General features: G+C 37.8%; 1 protein-coding gene and 1 long non-coding RNA gene across 2 annotated transcripts in view; both read right to left on the minus strand.

The window, feature by feature from the left end:
• LOC307142248 overlaps positions 1–20909 on the minus strand; it is a 673051-nt gene that overhangs the window by 210736 nt on the left and 441406 nt on the right. The window lies entirely within an intron of this gene.
• The window catches only part of atrnl1a (attractin-like 1a), a 351306-nt gene that overhangs the window by 67286 nt on the left and 263111 nt on the right, over positions 1–20909 (minus strand). The window contains exon 28 of the mRNA XM_079843147.1: positions 3697–3804. Within this exon, the coding sequence (XP_079699273.1) occupies positions 3697–3804 (108 nt within the window). The remainder of the gene's footprint in view (positions 1–3696; positions 3805–20909) is intronic.

Here is a 20909-nt window from a genome sequence, read left to right on the forward strand (position 1 = left end):
AGGTAAAAGATTTATCAGAAGAACAGCTGCTCTTGTTCACAGCAGATGTTGTTTGCACCTGAAGAGCTCAGGAAGTAACAGTGAGGACACCTCAGTCAATGAAAGTTTCTCACACATTTCAGTCCAGATATTGAGCACAGCAGGTCTAGCACACTTTTAGCACTCAGTATGTTATTCTAGCAATTAGCAGTTTTCTGGTATGATTCAAATGACATTGCAAAAAAGTCTAAGAGGCTTAGGCGTATTTTGAAAGCACATCCAGATTTCCATGCATATGTTCCCAGAGCTCTTTTCCAACACAAACTACCTACACAGCTGCACAATGCAGATGTATGAGCCACAATATAAAGGAGCTGTCAAATAAATAACAGACTACCAAGCATTTGTTTGACTTGTATACAAGGCCAATGATTACAGATGGCATTTAAAAGAGTCAGCATCTTTAAAAACAAGTGAGAGAAGCTCTAACAGGGCCGATTAGAGGAAGAAATCTCACCACATATCATCAAAATAAATTGAAACAATTCAGCTGGCATGCTATAGATATACAAGTTTAACCACAGCCTGGTTAAATCAGGTAAAAAGAATATCTCAGAGAGTAAAGTAGACGTCAAGTAATTATGGTTTGAATTGGTGTGAAGTGATCTTTTCTTAATATAAATTTGTTACAACATGTACCAAAGTACTTTGACAACAAACATTTCCATTCTAACAGCAACAGTCAAGGGAGCAAGAGAAGACCGAGTCAAGAGAAATGCTCAGGGCCAGAGAAAGCATCCATCCGCAGCCTGTGCTTACCAATCAACTTATGCATGAAATGTAATGATGGCCCTGCTCTTTGGCCTTGCTGCTTAATGAGCGAATATTCACCCGTATATTATGCAATTATGCTAAATGGAGACCACACTGTTACACCAGATGTTGTTTAATCAACCTCTGAATGAGGAAATTGTAGCAAATTCGTGATTTCCACTCTTTTCTATTAAAAAAGCACAGTGAAAAAAAAAAAAGATAAACTCGAGTGATGACATTGTGCAAATTCTGAAGGGTTCAAAATATTTGGAGGCAATGCAGTGACAGAAAACATTTAATTTGAGACATGGTCTGGTAGGTACTGCACATGTACGAGAGACCCAATTTGCAGCCCGACTGGGATCATTTCCTGATCCTCCAACCACCTTCTCCACATTATCTCCAGTCACTTCTACGGTCTCCTCCAAGACATACATACATAAATAAATGATTTTTTTTTTGCATGATGAATAAATTTACCATAGTAGCACATGTGTGATACAGTTTTGCATGTGTATGAGATGCACAGAGAGTTTCATCGATCGATCAGTAAATGCTGCTCCATCTCTTAAAGCACTGTGCATTTGAGTCATGTATAATGTGCATTTAAAATCCTATCCAACAAAAGAGAACATTTAATGACATGCTTTTTCTCCAAACTCACTTCATAACGTCAGAGTTTCAAATAACTTCCTTTTGTGATCTGACGTGTCTTTATATCATAGAATGAGGCAGAATGATATCATTTTATAAAATTCTATACTGTGATAAAGGCCATGTCCACACGAAGCCAGAACTTTCCCTATCCGATCTTTTTTTTTTCCTCGTTTCAAGAAATATCTGCGTACACACGAGAGCATGAAAATAGCTCAAAACGATGTAGTATACATGCCAGGCCAGTATGTGGCACTGTAATTCTGCCACAGAAATACACTAAAAATGCAGAAGAAGAGTTGTGGCTAGAAGGGGTACGGCAACAGTCGGAGGTGAGGTAAAATCTCACAATAAAATAACAATAAATAAATTTGCTACTTACCAGATGTGTTTTATTAACGCATACACCTACCCCAACCCCAAACATACCCTTACAATAATGCAAATAACAGTAATTAAACAACGCAGTATTGATGTGTGCATGCCCAGTGCCCGTAGTTGTATTCCTTCTAGTCTTCCCCGCGCAGGATGTGCTGTGATGACATCACCGTTTCACAAAATATACGGATTGGCTGTATACACGAAGCCGCAAGGGTGTCGTTTTCAGATTTATCCACTTTAGGACCCGGTTTAAAAAAAATAGCGGTTTCAGTCTCCCAAAACGCCGGATCCGTGTGAACGAAACGCCAATACAATAAAAAAATGTATACGTATACAGTGATACGCGTCTCCGTGTGGACGGGCCCAAAGACTATGTCGATTAGCATTGCATTATAAATATATTTTATTCTCATGAAATACCCCAGATGTCTAGAAGTACACAGATAACTCATATATTGTCGCAATTGTATGTTTATTGTCTTCATGTATCATCAATCAAAATGTCCCTATATGCGTTTTATTCAGCTACAGCAATATCTGGAGGCCTTTGTCCATATAAGGGATTTCCTGGAACGTCATAAATTTTATGAACTCTATAAGCAACATTTGTGGACTTTCTGCGTGAGAGTGCCCTCCGGCTGAGTATGAATGCATAAGACATTACAGTACATGTGTGTACTCATTAATGCTCATAACACCCTATTTTGGGTAAAAATAGGAAAAATAATACTTTTCTATAAAGAAGTTTGATGTAAACATCTCTGTGGATGAATACAATTGCTGACAAAAATTAAGAAATTACTGTCAAAGATTTTATCATAATAATTTAATATTTTATAATAAAACTTCAGACCTTTCTAATCATTTATAAGAAAATGAATCAGTATTTTCAAGTGCTCAACCAAAACAGATGGCTGTTCCTGCAGTCTGCTAGCCTGGCGTGGCCATACTCAATTCTAGTCAGAATATGAGTCTGGTACCGCTCCATTGAGCTTTGATTATGGGGCGTGTTTCAACTGAGCCAGGAAAGACCTCAATTGGATAGACCCACAACCAATCAGAGCAACGGAGCGACGCGTAACGTTAGTTGTCAAATGTCAACAGAACTCAACTGCACTGTTACCAAGTCCGTGTTTTTCTCCATGTCCGCGGGTTGAAGCGACCCCAATTATGTGATTATATAAACCCAGGAATGCGAATTTTAGCAGGCAACCTTGCCAAAATAACATATTTTGCCAACCAAACGCCATTTTTTTCCGGAGAACCCCCCGGAAAGTTATAGTTTTGGGCTATAGTTTTGAGTAGCAATTGTGCGCGACATTGCAAAAACACTTGGAAACCCTGTCTGCACGCACGCTGGATTAAGTAACGTTACAAGAAAAAGATGAGTGTAAATGATCTTTGCCAGTAATAAAATAATTTAAGGATACACAGAGTACTTACCAACACGATCATCGTTTCTGAGAGAAATAGTGAAGGTGAACGCATATACGAACAAGTTCTCCGTTTAGGATAAGAGCAAATTCAACCCAAGAGCCTTCGATGACGTGGATGATTACGTTACTGTTGATCATCTGTCCATCATCGTCTAAAGCCCGCCCTGACAATTTCATTGGTCCGAACAGTTTCTGTTCGGGCATAATTCCTCCTCTATGGAGCGAGTCCAGACCGAATTGCCCGAGCAAAACATTTTGTGGGCGGGGCTAAATTCGGCTGGCATCCAGGCTAGCAGTCTGCCATGTTTGTCAACTAAAGCAAATTTATATGAATGTATATATATATATAAATAAAATATACAACAATCCAATCCATTTCATCTTCTGCTTCGCATAAATAACTATCTACAAGCCTACAATCGAAAGTACCCACCTCCACTTGACCCTGCAGAAGCTCCTCCTCTTCCTCTGGAGCATCGAGTGCCACTGTAACAGAGGAAAACGGACGGCTGGCCATCTGCTGGCGCTCTCGCATTAATTGCTGTAGAAAGAGACAGAAAAAAAACAACAATGATCAGTTGCATAAATTTGTTGCATAAATTATATGAAGAAGCATTGTAATTTGAATCATATCCCTTGTGTTGGATTAATGGAAGGAATATTTTAAATATGGTTTGCCCCATGGAGTTCTAGAGGGGGTCATCTTAGATAAAGATCCACTGAGGTAAAAGTTAGAGGAAATAAGTGTCATGACAGATTATCAATTTTTTTTCAATTTGATTTGAGTTAGCTGCATCACTCACATCAGTGAGGGTCTGGATGTTCTTGTTCCAAACAGTGGTATGCATTATCACTTTCTCTAGTCTGTGCCAGGAGGATAGTCCTGAGACTGAGATGAAGTCAAGGTGAAGGGTGGCAGGGTGTCCGTGAGGAGATTCATAGGAGAGTCACAGTGATGATTGTTAAAGTACGCCTTGCTATGTGTAGATGTGTGTCATGGTCAAGAGACAAAGAAACTCACTAGTAGAGCATAGATGGTTTATGTTCCCTGACAAGTCCTTCATGAGGTGAGAAGGACACTGTGGCATCTCTCGCCTGAGCTTGTAAATGGCCCATAAAACGCATAATTAACCTCCACACGTAGTAAACAATGCTTGTTTGGGACACGCCAAGCTGTATGTTTGTATGTGTGTATGAGACCAATATGCTTAGTTAGGTAATAACTACACATGCATACTATAGAAGATATAAGAATGTTCTATTGAATGACAAGTCAACAATAAAGATCATATCACAAGTCTGGAAACTAGGGAACATCTGCTGTAGCTTTTATATCACAGAACACAGCAAATGAAAACTGATATTTGAGAGAAAATAGATACACTCAGAATTGCTTTTTATCACATGAACTCGCACACTCTTCATGCTGCGTGCACAATATCACACACAACCCCATTTCCACAAATGGTATAAACTGCAGTTCTTATGGGAGCTGCGAGTTTATAAATGGGAATGACTTACATTTGTGACTTACATGTGTAGAAAAAAACTATAAAACGATATGAACACACATACAAACACAGCCAGATACATTTAACCAATTCTGTGTCCAAGTAGGAGAAACACTGAGGTCAGTATACTTTCAATGTATGTATTTATAAAAATCATGAATGAGGGAAATTATGATTACTGTAGTACCACCCTCAGCATCACAGTAATTGAATGGAATAATTCTTGGCGGATATGCTTTGATTCCTTCCTGACAACAACATAAAGTAAACAAGACATGCTTAATTGTAAGAATGAATGTAAGGAACTAATGCTTATTACAGAAAATGTCTTGATACTACACAGAATTTAATGTACTGTCAGTTTGGTCATTGTCACAGAATAAACCCGGTGATAAAATATTCTTATTCATTCTGAAGGAGTTTCTATTGCGATAATGGCTGACTAACTATTATTATGTAGCTAATTACACAGCTACTTAGCAAATAAATAAATGGACATGAAATATTGATTTGGTTCTAAATTATTTAATTACGTGAGATGAAAGAGACTGATATGAATGATACAGAAAGACTTGAAAGATTTTACTCAGTAAAGTACAGTTTGATTGTTATTATACAAAAATGATGAAGAATGTCAAGTAAGAAAATCAAGTATTAGAGAGCTGGGTAATACATTATGCTACATTATGTGACCCAGGACCACAAAACCAGTCATAAGGGTAAATTTTTTAAAATTCAGATTTATACATCATCTGAAAGCTAATATATAAGCTTTCCATTGATGTTTGGTTTGTTAGGATAGGACAATATTTGGCCGAGATACAACTATTTGAAAATCTAAATATTGAGAAAATCGCCTTTGAAGTTGTCCAAATGAAGTCCTTAGCAACTCATATTACTAATACTAATATTTGTTTAATATATATATTTACGGTAGGAAATTTACAAAATATCTTTAAGGAACGTGATCTTTACTTAATATCCTAATGATTTTTGGCATAAAAGAAAGATAGATAATTTTGACCAATACAATGTATTGTTGGATATTGCCACAAATATACCTGTGCGACTTATGACTGGTTTTGTGGTCCAGGGTCACAAATGTATTTCCCTTTCCACAAACCCATCACACCTAAACAAGAGTTTGCACCTTTTTAGCAGCTGACAAACGCCATGATACACACTCTACATCTCTAAAGCAAATATACTAGGATAAATATGGATTTGCAACCGTGAAGTCAAAGAATACAGTACATTAGCATAAGTACAATACACTTTTAGGGGTAATTCGTTAATAGCAGTTGACTTAAATTATTCTTTTACATGAATATCACACACAAAGATCTTTGGTAAAGGTTGAAGTTCACTACCTTGAGGCTGGTTTACTTAATCAATAACACCTCCCCAGGGTTCATCCTGATTTATGCTTTCTGAGGCGCATGCAATAACTCAAACCTTTATAATCAACCAATTACCCAATACTACACACATGCAGTGTCACTGCATTCAGAGGGGAGAGATCCACAACATAATGATATAACTACAGCCCAATCATATATATATATATATATTAAAAAAAGATTATAACAATTATCTACAATACCTTATACTGTTTGCAGACATACATTTAATCTGTGTATTGGTGGTGGGGATTTTTTTAATGTATCTCTCTGCGAGGTACATCTTTAAATAACTACTTTATGAATGTGTCACGTGAGGCTTCTGTTTAGTTTGTACTTCTGAGGTTATGTTTACATGACAGCAATGTACTAAAAACAGAAATGTTTTTCTCTAGCGTTTTTCGCATGTACACGACAATGTTGTCAAAACAATCCCTGTTCACATGGATCCGCAACAAAAATGACTAAAAAGCTGTATTATGCATGCCAGGCCAGTAGCTGGCGATGTCACTTTGTAAAGAAGCAGTACATGCCTATAGACTGAACACGTAATACGCATGTGCATTGGTGTCACTGATTTCAGTTTCGTTTTTGTAGTTGTACACAGAGAAGATAATGTTGGCTGTTTTCACGCCCCCAAAACGCAGTTGTCGTGTAAATGAACGGACAAACCGCATTAGAAAAAGCATGTTGTGTAAGCGGCCCCTTATACCTTACCTATGATAGTTCATGTTTCCTTTGTCCCTGAATCGCTCACAGCTGAATCATCCATCCTATCATTTTCCAAACCGCTGGTCCAATGTGGGTACAGCATAAGGTATAAATTCCATAATAGATTATAAAATGTTTAAATTAAGGTTTATACATTCTAGTTAAGTTTCCATGACAGAGTTCAAGATAAATATTTAGTGAATAACTGGGAATAATTCACTATTAATAATAACAACTGATAATATAAAAAAATTTATGGAAAAATTTTGTATTTTGTGGAGGTTGAAACTATTACAATAAAAATGATTCTCTAATGTTCAAGAATCCTGACGTGTAAGCTAAATCCAGCGGTGTAGAGTCATCATTAATTGACGACGCTTTGAAGGGAGCGAGGATATATAATTTCACTTGATTCAATTCCTCTGCCCTCACGTCTTTTCCTTGCGTCCTTCCCTCGCATCCTGAAGGGATGGAGCTAAGACGCGAGGAAAGGAAGTGAGGATGCACAAGTAAGAATTGAGAAGCACCCCTTGTGTGTGTGTGCTGGGGTTTTATAGCATGGTGATGGGAGTACTGATGAGAGACAGGTGCGATTGATCAGGTGCCGGGAGGATGATGGGAAATGTAGTCTGTGACAACGCAATCACTTTAAAATGCAGACACAACATCAAGATTGTGCTGAAAAATGGGGAAAACTTGAAACCATTCAATAACATTATTCTAAAACCCTAAAATCTAATTTTCTACATAATAATTCTTTGACAGGTGCACAAGTTTTGATTTGACTGCTTGATCAACCTGTTAGATTCTTATACTGATTTGCTGATCAATTCAGGGCGTTAATCTTTATTTTAACAATGGGATTAAAACTCTGTTCAAGTTCATTTCCTGATTCTGGGAAGAGAAAAACGCTTGATATTGTAACATCTCTGTGCAGACTGCAATATAATTATATGATAATAATTGATTGTGTGTGTATAAAAGGCATCCGTGATCCATTGCCTGTATGGATGCAAGACAGAACAAAAGCATACACACCTTTGAATAGGGCCTTTCTGAACAAAATTGATAGAATAGGGACCACAGGGACCCTCAGCTTAGATGACAATAGCACACAGGCATAGGTCTATAGTGGATCCATTGTAAACATCCACAATGTCTTTCTGCAGAATGATGCACAATAACTCGGGCCGATAAGAGAGTGTAATTTCCGACTCATTCCAGCATGGTTGTAACAGAAAAACCTGTTTACATTCCAAGCACAGACAGAAAATGAAGCTCTTTTGTCATCATAAAAATAAGGCTTCTCACAAAAACAGGACACACTGTGTTTTTATTCAATAGCATCCGAAGGACCAAGTTGCTTTGATTCTAAACAAGCGTAATTGTGGTCTGTTTCCTGAAGCGTTTTTGTAAACTGGCAGAAAACAGACTAAAAGCTCATACAGACTATTTGACAGACTAATTGCATAATAGCTTCACAATATATAATTTATATCCTACTGCCAAATGCAGAACAACTATGCTGAATTAAAGTCATGCACTTTAGCCATTTTATAAAAAAAAAAAAAAAAAAAACCGGAAACGCCATTGGCTGCATTTTTTGAAATGTCAGTCTGTGACATCAATTTCAACATTCCCTATTTCTGTAAGATTTTTACATGTTTTTAATGTCTATTATGCTCACCAAGGTTTCATTTATTTGATTAAAAATACAGTAAACATTCTTTTTAAAAATATTTTAGAATGTAATTTATTTATGTTATGGCAAAGTTCTTCAGTGTCACTTGAGCATTCAGAAATCATTCTAATATCAAGCGTATAGCGTCAGTTCTGGCAGGTCACGTTAGTCAAACTCGCATCAGCTGTCTGTCAGCTGATCACGTCTACCTATAGGAATATGACGTCTATCACCGCATGCATATATATAGCTCCTCAGTACTATCAGCAGCTATTGCGTTTCTCCAGAGCTCATTTACCCTCCTCCATCCCCAGCTCCTCCTCTTGTCAGTCAGGATTTGGTGTTCTGATTTCCCTTGAATCAGACTAAATTCCTGAATCATGTTGTACATGTAATATCAAAATTAATGATATCTGCAATACATTGTTGGTTCTGTTCTGTTTACCCTAAGGGGTAGCCTGGATGCCAGCCGAATTTAGCCCCGCCCACAAAATGTTTTGCTCGGGCAATTCGGTCTGGACTCGCTCCATAGAGAAGGAATTATGCCCGAACAGAAACTGTTCGGACCAATGAAATTGTCAGGGCGGGCTTTAGACGATGATGGACAGATGATCAACAGTAACGTAATCATCCACGTCATCGAAGGCTCTTGGGTTGAATTTGCTCTTATCCTAAACGGAGAACTTGTTCGTATATGCGTTCACCTTCACTATTTCTCTCAGAAACGATGATCGTGTTGGTAAGTACTCTGTGTATCCTTAAATTATTTTATTACTGGCAAAGATCATTTACACTCATCTTTTTCTTGTAACGTTACTTAATCCAGCGTGCGTGCAGACAGGGTTTCCAAGTGTTTTTGCAATGTCGCGCACAATTGCTACTCAAAACTATAGCCCAAAACTATAACTTTCCGGGGGGTTCTCCGGAAAAAAATGGCGTTTGGTTGGCAAAATATGTTATTTTGGCAAGGTTGCCTGCTAAAATTCGCATTCCTGGGTTTATATAATCACATAATTGGGGTCGCTTCAACCCGCGGACATGGAGAAAAACACGGACTTGGCAACACAGTGCAGTTGAGTTCTGTTGACATTTGACAACTAACGTTACGCGTCGCTCCGTTGCTCTGATTGGTTGTAGGTCTATCCAATTGAGGTCTTTCCTGGCTCGGTTGAAACACGCCCCATAATCAAAGCTCAATGGAGCAGTACCAGACTCATATTCTGACTAGAATTGAGTATGGCCACGCCAGGCTACCTAAGGGGGGTTATTGCTGCTCTTGCCCAGAACAGAACCATACCAAAACTATGCTAATAGTCAATCAATCATATTTGACGATAGTGGTCCTGACAGAAATGCTGATTTGGTGAACATTACCTTTTGAAAACAGTTGTGATGCTTAATATTTTTATTGAAACGTCATACTTTTTCCAGTCTTTACTGTTACTTTTATCAATTTACTACTTCATTGCTGAATAAAAGTAATAATTTATTTTACAAAAAAAAAGTTTGATACTTAATGCATTAAACCGTATTAATGGATTCATCTTTGTTTTAATGTTACCAGATTGACTGTACTCTATGAATTACCCAAGTCTGTGTAATGACAGCAAACTAGAATATAGCATGATAACATGCATTATTCATTCATAACATACATCATTAAAACATTTATAAAACTAATTTTATAAGTACATATATAAAAGGTACAGTCACTATAATTTCATACTTAAAATTCGCATGCAACTCCAGTGAAAAGCCACAGCCATCAAACAGATTCAAAGATTCCCCATAAACAAGGATATGCTTCAGGGAATCTGCCAGAAGAAACCCAGAACAACATTTCTGTTGTGCACAAATGACATTGCAGAACATCATTTTATTGTTGCAAACAGTGCAGTGGCAACATTAGAGTGTTTGTAATCTAGGCATATTATCTCTGACTGAGACAGCTTAGGACTGTGTGATATTGTCAAATACAGTGAAGGAGAGATCTCAACACTGATGTTGATCTAAGATAAACTTGAGAAAAGAAATCACTTTGATTGACTCCATGTTGCTCATGATATTACTGATCTATCAAATAGGAGAATACAAAACCAAGACCCTCCAGACAATCAAATGGGATGGGGTGGATGGGATGACTGTATAGCAAAATACTGTGGGTGCAAAGGAGCCCTTGAGTTACATTTCAGGTCATAAAAACCTTTATGTACACTGTACATTGTAAATATGGTTGATAAATCGTCACAGATGAGGAATCTCTTTTCATTTTAACAGGCCCAGTTGGGGAAGTTATGTAACTCTGCTGAGCGGTGCAGAATGTAAGTGATGGTCTGATCCATCTCTGCACTCATACCGCTTTATAAATGGTCCAAATCCTTTCAGTCCAGAATCATGATCAAGTCTATAGTCCACAGAGAAAATGAGGCAAGGAAAATAGGGAAACTGATTGGGAAGGGAGGGAGGGAGGGAGGGATTGATGGGGAATGAGACGAGAGAGAGAGGGGAATAGAGAAGGATATGGTCAAGAAGTAGTGAAGGAAGTAAGAGCAATGGCATTCTCTCTCCTTCACTTACTCCTGTCCCTAGATAGTGTGGGAGAAGGATGGACGGGGTGCCAAGTAAAGTGTAGACTCAGGAATAAATCACTCTCTGTTGACATCTCACACTGTGGTGAGAGGAGGAGTGTGACAATTTGGTGGTCATCATCACATGTTCACTTCACATTAGCCCTCATCAGTGCTCTCTGACATCTCTCATCCACTCCTGTTCACAGCTGTGTGTGTGTGTGTCAGGGATGAACAAAGCAGAGTTTAAGAACTGGCTGCCATTCCACTTCTAAAGAATTGAATAATTAAAATAAAGCAATATGATATAATTAGTAAATAAACTAGAAAAACTATATATTTCCAAAGATGCTAAGTAATAAATTCAATGATTTCAAATGCTAATATAAAAACAAAAGCTAAATTTTATAATATAACAAACAAATAAGTAACAATAAATAAAAATACATAAAATCTGAAATATATATATATGTGGTAAAATATAAAATAAAGAAAATGTGATAATATATAAAGCTGAAATTAGATATAAAGAAATAACTGGAGATTTAGAAATGATAAAAGTATATTTATAAAGGATTTATTTTAGACCACCTATTCCTCATAGCCTCGAGTTCATTTGAAAAATAAGGTATATTATTAAACTACACTTACAGAAATTTTACTGTATGAATTTCTTTAAATTCATTCCATTTTCATCTATGAATTACAATCTTGTTTGCTAACTTAATTCAAACTTGGGAATTTAATTTAAAGGGTGTTGGCATTTGAAAGTAATTCTCTGATTAGTTAGTGGTTGTGTGTGTTATCCTTCCTTCCATTTCTTGCCATCCCTCCGTTATCACATTCTCTCTCTAAACTGCAGCACAGAGGCAAAACAGCTCAGAGTGCAATTACTCCTCAAAAGACCAGCCTCTCATTTCACAAAGTGCTAAATTTTACCTCCGAGACACTGGCACGTCTCTCTCTACAGTGTGTTGTGCACAGATTGGTACCATTTTAGACTTAAGGGACTCACACACTCCCCTGTGTGAATGTGTGTGTGTATGTGAGGGAATGAGAGAGAGAGAGAGAGAGAGAGAGAGAGAGAGAGAGAGAGAGAGAGAGCATATTGACGCTGTTAAACAGAGCTCAGTCTATCACCTCACATTTCAAGGGACCACACACACACTAGAGAGAAATTAAAGCAAGGTGCTATATACATTAGTCAATGCTGTGCTCTTGGAAACAGTTTCATACATGTATTCTCATCTCATATATTCCTCTACATTCTCATTAGTACTGTGTATTTGTGATGTGGTTGTGCAAGACTGGGTTGTAGCAGAAGAGGGAGGCTAATGATTTACTCTAAGGTGTAAATGTGAGCTAGTCATCAAGCAGCGTTTTCATGCTGATTAGATGGTAGCTCACAATCTGGCTATGACGGCCAACTACACTACAGGGTGGTCAGAACAGCTGAAGGTATACTCACACTCTAGGCTCTGAGCATGTGAAATGACTAATAATACAACATATATATACACATATATACATACACACACATATATAGATATAGATACACACACACACACACACACACACACACACACACACACACACACACACACACACACACACACACACACACACACACACACACACACACACACACACACACACACACACACACACACACACACACACACACACACACACACACACACACACACACACAGTCTATATATATAGTTCTAGGGGTGCCAATAATGATGCCAACGTATTTTAGAGAAAAGCATTTATTTCATAATGTGATTTACCCTCCACTTTCAATTCTTTTATTTCACGAAAAAAATTTAATGTGAATTTTTGGAATAAAAGATAAAAAGGATAAACGATGCGGATTTCTTTTTACAGCCATCTTTGATCATATTTACCAGGGGTGCCAATAATTCTGACCACGACTGTACATATAATATAATATAATTAAAATTAATTAAATATATAATATTTTATTATACTATATTACAGTTTTTAAATGTTTTTGAAAGTGCTCAGCAGTGCTAATCAAAAATAAACTGAACATAACTAAAAAAACATTTATATTCAGTATAGTAATGTCCATGACCTTTTAAGATTCTTTTACGTATATGGAAGATACATATGGATAGAAGTGAATAAAGCACAAACTCTAGGGTGACCTCATCTTTAGTTCAACTTCTCCGTCACTGCAGTCACAGGCCACAGACAGCATGTCTTTATTCTATTAGTGTTTGTAAAGCAGTTGCCTCCTGACTTCAAGGTTGAGTAAGTCACAGCTAACAGAATAGAGGAGACAAGCATAGACATATTGGCTTCTGGTGACAGCAAGAGTGCCCTCAATACCCTTCATCTACGGTTCGCCACAATATTCTTCTCAAAGAGAAGAGTCAGAGGATATTTTACAGTAAATCTAAAACTCTTAATAGAGTACCCTTGGATATGACTTGATTCTAAATTATGAACTTAATGTATTCTTTCTAAAGGTGAAAGCAAAACAGTCTTTGCACTTTTCTTTCATCTTTTATTTCAACTTCAGTATGGTGAGAAACAACTTAGGAAGAAAAAAATTTCAATAGACAATCCTGCTTATCCCAACAACGGAAGGCAGGAAAGAAGGTGACGGCCTCCACCACTTGAAGAACCCTCTGGTGGACCACATCAATGCGAGTCAGCCTCTGAAATATGATTCAGCAGATTTACAGCTTCATCTCGACATCCCCTTAACGAGGAGTTCACCCAATCAATCTCTGATCGATACCAATCTCCAGCAAGGGCCATGAGGCAAAATCCACCAGCATCCCTATGGAGCTTTGCTTCTGGATAATAAAGCATCCAAGCAGAGAGAGACGGGATAGGATAGTGCAGTCTTATGCCCTATCCTTCAGATGAAATGGTAATATGGATGGACATTATGGCATTATCAACCGGAATAAAACCTTCCGACTTTCAGAAGGATGTTGATGCTGAGAAGGACGCCCAATCGTGTTTATGACCTTCCATCAGCTTTTCCACAAACCATGTCCACATTTAATTTAGAGGAAATTACAGTGCAAATTTAATCTACTGGAAATTACTGAATGTCATTATATTGTTGAATCAGGAAAAGTGCATTCTGTTAAACAAGTTTACATGTACACATGAAAGTCATGCACTCTATTTACATTACAATTAACTTAACTAGACTGGCATATTTGGTAATCACAAATGAACTAGACTGAATAGCATGGTGAAGATGTAATGTCAAAACAATTACTTTAATATAAATGGTCATTATTTCCCACAACAGATTTTCTTTCAAGTTATATGTAAATCGATAACAGTCATCATCAGTCTTCCTAATGTATCCAGTACATTTTTTTATTGAATCGATAATAAATTAACATTAATGTCTTATTTAAAATAAAGTGATTCAGACTGAATATATAGGGTGACATATTATTTTGTGATATTATCAACTATAGTGCAAATTGCCACTATTCCAGTTATAAACGCATCAAATATCATTCTCATAGTTGTAAAAACTGGCACATGCAGGTGTTGTCATCATTTACTCACCCTCGTGTTCCAAACCTGCATGAGTTTCTTTCTTCTGCTGAACAAAACAGAAGATATTTTAAAGGGATCCCATGGTGTTGAGACTTGTATGGCTTAATATAACATAAATGATGTCTCTTACTGAAATATGTAGTTGAAAACCCATGAAAGATCCACGTTATTTAAAAAATCCATTATATATTTGGACAATGGGCGGCGCCATTTTGTTTGCGTTCTAGGTTGATGAATGGTTGAATGGTTGCACTCGGCAATCAACTGGCGCTACCCGTAGCTATTTTTACCACAACACAACTCGAAACATGTTTCAGAGTTAAACAAAACCAATCAATTGCTTTGTAATTGCATTTAAAACACACTCAAACACACATGTGCACACAAACGCAGACACACCTGACAGACTGCTCTGTTCTCAATCGAGATGTGTTATGGGCTGCCCTCGCCAGTCTCCACGACAGGGGCTGAATCTGAAATCGCCCCCTAAAACCTCATTCACTATTCCCTACGTTATCCACTTATTCAGTTCTCTTGATGAGTGAATGAAAATGAGTGAGTGAATTCGGACAGCTGTTGTGTGTACATCAGCTGTACACTCATTATTGCGGTGCAATGTGGATTGAATGGGGATTGAATGAGTGCACTAAATAACGTCCACTATGGTCTGGACACCACTACAAATGACTGTCCCCTCAAATATTGCCTTATTTGAGGGTATAGGGGGCGATTTCGGATTCAGCCAGGGAGAGTGCTGGCCTGCCGAATCGGAACCAGGTGACAAACTAGGCTAGTCAACCTCATGTATAACAAGCTGATTGAGCGTGTATGTGCGCACACAGTGCGTGGATGTGTGTGTGCACCGATCTATTTGTGTGTCCGTCTGTGTGTGTGTGTGTGTGTGTGTGTGTGTGTGTATTTGAGAGAGAGAGAGAGAGAGAGAGAGAGAGTGAGTTTGTGTACACGTGTGTTTTAAATGCAATTACAAAGCAAATGATTGGTTTTGTTTAACTCTGAAACATGTTTCGAGTTGTGTTGTGGTAAAAATAGCTACGGGTAGCGCCAGTTGATTGCAGAGTGCAACCATTCTACGTCATCAACCTAGAACGCAAACAAAATGGCGCCGCCCCTTGTCCAAATATATAATGGATTTTTTAAATAACCTGGATCTTTCATGGGTTTTCTACTACATATTTCAGTAAGAGACATCATTTATGTTATATTAAGCCATACAAGTCTTGACACTATGGGATCCCTTTAAAGAATGTTAGTAACCATACAGTTGACGGTAGCCATGGACTTCCATAGCATTTTTTCCCCTACTATGGATGTCAATGGCTAGCGTCAACTGCATGGTTACCAACATTCTTTAAAATATCTTCTTTTGTGTTTAACAGAAGAAAAACTCCTACAGGTTTAGAACAACTTGAGGGTGAGCAAGTGAAGACAACATTTTAATTTTCATCAACTATCCCATTACCACTCCGGCTACAGTAACAACACAACAAGTGCTGTTTGGAAATGTTTTGTGGGTCAGTCTCTACCGAAGGCTAAACTTTTATTTCAGTCATCCCTGGGCTGAGCGAGCAGGCCTGTTTTAACCATCTTGTTTGAGGCCAGTCTGCACCAATGGCATCCAAAACCATGTTTCAGAACCTCAAGCAAGACAGGGCAGCAACAAAGAATAAAAGTCATAAGCACAACCTTCAGGCGTAAATTCTTATTACAGAAACCAGAAACTGCACAAACAACCCAAACACTCCAAAACTTATGTTGCATCGGTATGCAAAATATTGCACATTATGAAGTTAATGTTTTGTCTAAGCAGACCAAAGTGAGCCGTGTAAGGATGACAGCAGGGGATGTCTCCACAGGCGTCTGGAAACGAGGACAGTGAGATTCCTCACAAAATCACAGCAGCTTTACAGCAGAGTTTAGCCTGAGAGAAGAGAAACTAACAGCAAACAATCTGAGAATAGTCTCAAACCAAAAATAAAAAACCTGGAGAAGTAAATGTGGATATTTGGAAGTTAAGATGCTAACTAAAGTAAAAGGTGGGTATATTGTAGGACAATGTAGGTCAGGTCCACTGTGATTGTGCGCTCAGAAGCAAAGACAGGCACATGGGGAAAAAAAATTCACAGTCTCATTGGGACAAACAGACTCAAAGTGCTGAGCTTGTTTGTTTCTTTACATATATTGTAAACGAAGGAAGATTTGAATCTAAATGTGAATATGGACTGCGTTTCAAACTGCCACCTCATTTGGATCATGTAAAGTGCACCGTAGTGCATTAAAAAGATAACTTTGAAGATATTTTGAGAAAAGTCTCTTTTTTTCCCCTATATTCAAACAATGAAAGTCAACGGGTTCCAATATTGTTTGTTTTCCAACGTTCTTCAAAATATCTTCTTTTGTTCCACTGAAAGAAAGCCATACGGATTTGGAACGTCAAGAGGGTGAATAAATGATATCAGATTTTTTATTTTTGGGGGACATATCCCTGTAAGAAATGCAAGTGTCTAATAAAAATAGTGACTACTCCATGTGCCATTTCAATTCAAAAATATCCACAAACATTTATTAAGCCGGTAAACAGAGCATATGGCTGAATTACAGATTTGTTCGCCATTAACACGAGCCACTAACGAGTATAAATAGGCTGGTAAATGCATATGCAAATGTAACATGAGCCATATCTACAAGGCTTGAGGCAATTACAACACACTGAAAGGCACATATGCACACAATTCCCCCTTCACAAGAAATGCATGCAGCTCGCACACATACTTTTTAAAACTCTCCGTTAAACTAGCCGTCCTTGCAGTGCAATCTTTAAAGTAAAGGGAGAAAGAGATAAGTGTAGAGCCGGTGCCGTTTGAATGCTTGTTGTCTCTTGAGAGAGGCTTTCTCTTCAACAGCTCCTCGGATTAGAGTAGAACTGGCCTGATTGCAGCAGATGTTGGCACTTGAGTGGCGGCAGGCTAGAGGTAATTAGTGCCCAGCGCCAGCTCAGCTCATGCTTTCGGTCTCTTTCTTTCAGCAATGACCACCATCAGACCATACAGTGCAGCACTGAATACTGCAGGGATAATAAGATCACTCAAACTGCTAATCAAAACATGATCTGTAAAACAGCTTTTCTCGACTGGTGGCAAGTGAGAGGGTTGTGGACAGAAGGGATAAAAAATGCCAAATACAAATAATAAAATGCCACTAATCATATCTTTAATGTATATAGTTAAGATAGCAAACTTGAATCATTTAGAAGACAATTTTAGGATACAGGGTTCAGTCATGGTTTAATTCCCAGAAAACACATGACATAAAATATATAGATTGAATTTTATGGTAAATAAAAGTAGCTGTCAAATGCATACAGTAAATGTAAAAACACATTGAGTACTCAACAATATTAGCAGTACCACATTACAGAGTAGTTAAAAACTATTTGCAAATGACTGGAATTCATTAAAATCAACTCATTTAACTATCAAATCTTTTTTTGATTTATGGTTTATGATGCATTTGTGAATCCAGAGGAAAAGTATCGGGAAGGTACATTGAATGAATGAGGTCCAGTCACTTTTTTGTTGCGAAATGAATCTATATTTGAACAATCTGTTTGAGTGAATGATTCAATGACTCGCTCACAAAGTCAGTCATTTGTTGTCATTGCTGTTGAATGAATCAGTGTGTTTACACAAACTGTTTGAGTAAAGATTCAATGACTTACAAAATCAGGCAATTGTTTTATTCCTGAATGAATTATGGTGATGTGAACAAATCTGTTGAATGAATGATTTGCTAACTCATTCATAAAGACAGAAGGTGTGTTCGACTTGCAGCGGTGCTGCGCAGACCGATCGGTGTATGACATCAAAGTACCACGAGAGCGATTAGAGAGCAGACAGCTCCGTACGTTTCGAATCGCTCTCGAGGTACTTTAATATCATACACTGATCGGTCTGTGCAAGGCCGCATCAAGTCGAACACTGGTGACTTAGTGTTCCTGTTCCTAGGTGAATCAGTGTAATTGAACGATTTGGTTGAATGATTGATTTACTCAAAGAAAGATACTTGTCTCCACCTACTGGTGTAACAATGTCTCCTGCACAAAGAAAAAATCACCTCCACTAATGCACAAACTGACAGTCTGTCTGGAACAAACACAGACAAGCAGCTCTATATGATTGCATAAGCACAGCCCTAATTCATGTTCTGCTTAAAATGCACAGCTAGACAAAATAAATAAAGTGAGAGGTGTACAACAAGACAGACACAACAAGACAGGCTTTTATTGATTTTTATGCAATAAACAGTCATTTAATTTGGCATGTGTTTGTCTCTGTCACTCTCTCCTGCTGTTTTGTCTCTCACAGGACTTGTACGTGCCAATTGCTTGTCTTGGTCACTGCCCAGATCTCTCATGTGACTGAGTGAGATAGAGTGGGAGGAAATAAACTGCTGCCCAAACATCCAGGACAAAAGAGTGGTGTTCAGACAACCTTGCTGCTCTGTCCTCCACGCTCATCTTCTCCTTGAACCAGACGGCGAGACACCCAACACAGGTCTCCCAAAGTGATTACACACACAGACACATCTCATCTCCACCATCAGTATGCAAGGCTGCAGTGCAGTCTGGCTGAGGGATGTGATTTGCTCCAGTGATCAGGATACGCCGTTCCGAGGACATCTGTCCTGCTAAATCGGCTTTGAGGACCCACTCCAGTCTGTTTTGTGAGCTCAGTTTGTCCAAGTGGAGGGGACCATAAGCACTCTCTCAGAAAGTTATCTGCTCCCTTCTATGGTCCACCTGGCTGTGAAGGATTGCATCAGTTAGCGCTAACCTAATAGAGGAACAGAGGAAGGGCTGTTGGGCGAACTGCATGGCCGGAAGGTGGAAGGAGTTCATTAGACAATGCTCCAGGCATCTGCCTGCCTGTCTGGGAAGACACAAAAGCCTGGGTTGAGCATGGGTTAATGAATGATCAAGATGACCAAGACTTTCCCATGTGGGATTACCAAGCTCTTCGGTTGGGCTTGAGAGGAAAAAAGAGAGAACGGCGTGTCTCAGGCCTTTTCTTACCCACTTACTCACTCTACTGCTGTTCTTGTCTCTAATCAGTCCCACCAGGACTTTGATATTTGTGGCATTTTGGTGTTGACTTGTAAAAACCCACAAATAATACCACCCCACATGCACAGCATAGAAATATTGATAATCATGATTCCAAAATTGTGTTAGACACAGTTACTGATACTGTTTACATACTGTAAATTATTAAATAACTATTTTAAATGTTTTAAATAATTTTTTAACATTTTGTTGACAAATACTATATGCAGTATTATATATATATAGTAGTGTAATACTGTCATTAATCCTTTGGCCGTTAGTTTAATTGCCATTAATTCTGATTAATTGCAATATTCATTCTAATTATCCTGATATTGATTCTTACAAATACAAATAAAGTTCAAATACAGAATTTGCATTCATGATATGATATAATATAATATAATATAATATAATATATAATATAATATAATATAATATACAGTGTTTCCCACAGGATTTTGTGTTATTTATGGTGTGTGGACCTCAGTCCTTCTAGGGGGGTCCGGGGGCAAAACATTTTGTTCATTTTAAAGTTAATAAATCTGGTGCACCTTGAGAGTACAAAATTAAGAGATCCAAACTATATTCAGTGTACAAAGTGAACAAAGAAAAATACAGAGCATTGACTTGTACCTGAATTTTAAAGGGGACTAAAAACTCTCTTTAGTTGTGATACAATGTCTACATTACACTACATAATACTAATACTACCGTAATACTACTACTACTTATAATAATAATAATATAATATTATTTATATGACAGTAATAGCCATATATTGTAAAATAAATGCACTGAAAAATAAATTAAACTTTCATAATTAATTTTGTCCTAATTTTTAAACATGAGCTTTTATTTTTTGACAGAAACTGCAATTGAGCTTTTCATTTTGGCAAGTTTACAAGTTTACAAACGCGTCTCATTACAAATGCTGTGAAATGCTGTAATTGTCAACTATGCAAATGTGAAAAAACTGCATAACTGCGTTCCCAAATGCACGCTAAACTCAGCAGATGTACAGATGGGGTTCACCGTATTCATTCACTGTGGACTGAGACGTGGAGCTGATTACGTGCTGGTCGTGTGAGTGAAG

Source organism: Gobio gobio, assembly GCF_949357685.1.
Source record: "Gobio gobio genome assembly, chromosome: 18".
NCBI lineage: Eukaryota > Metazoa > Chordata > Actinopteri > Cypriniformes > Gobionidae > Gobio > Gobio gobio.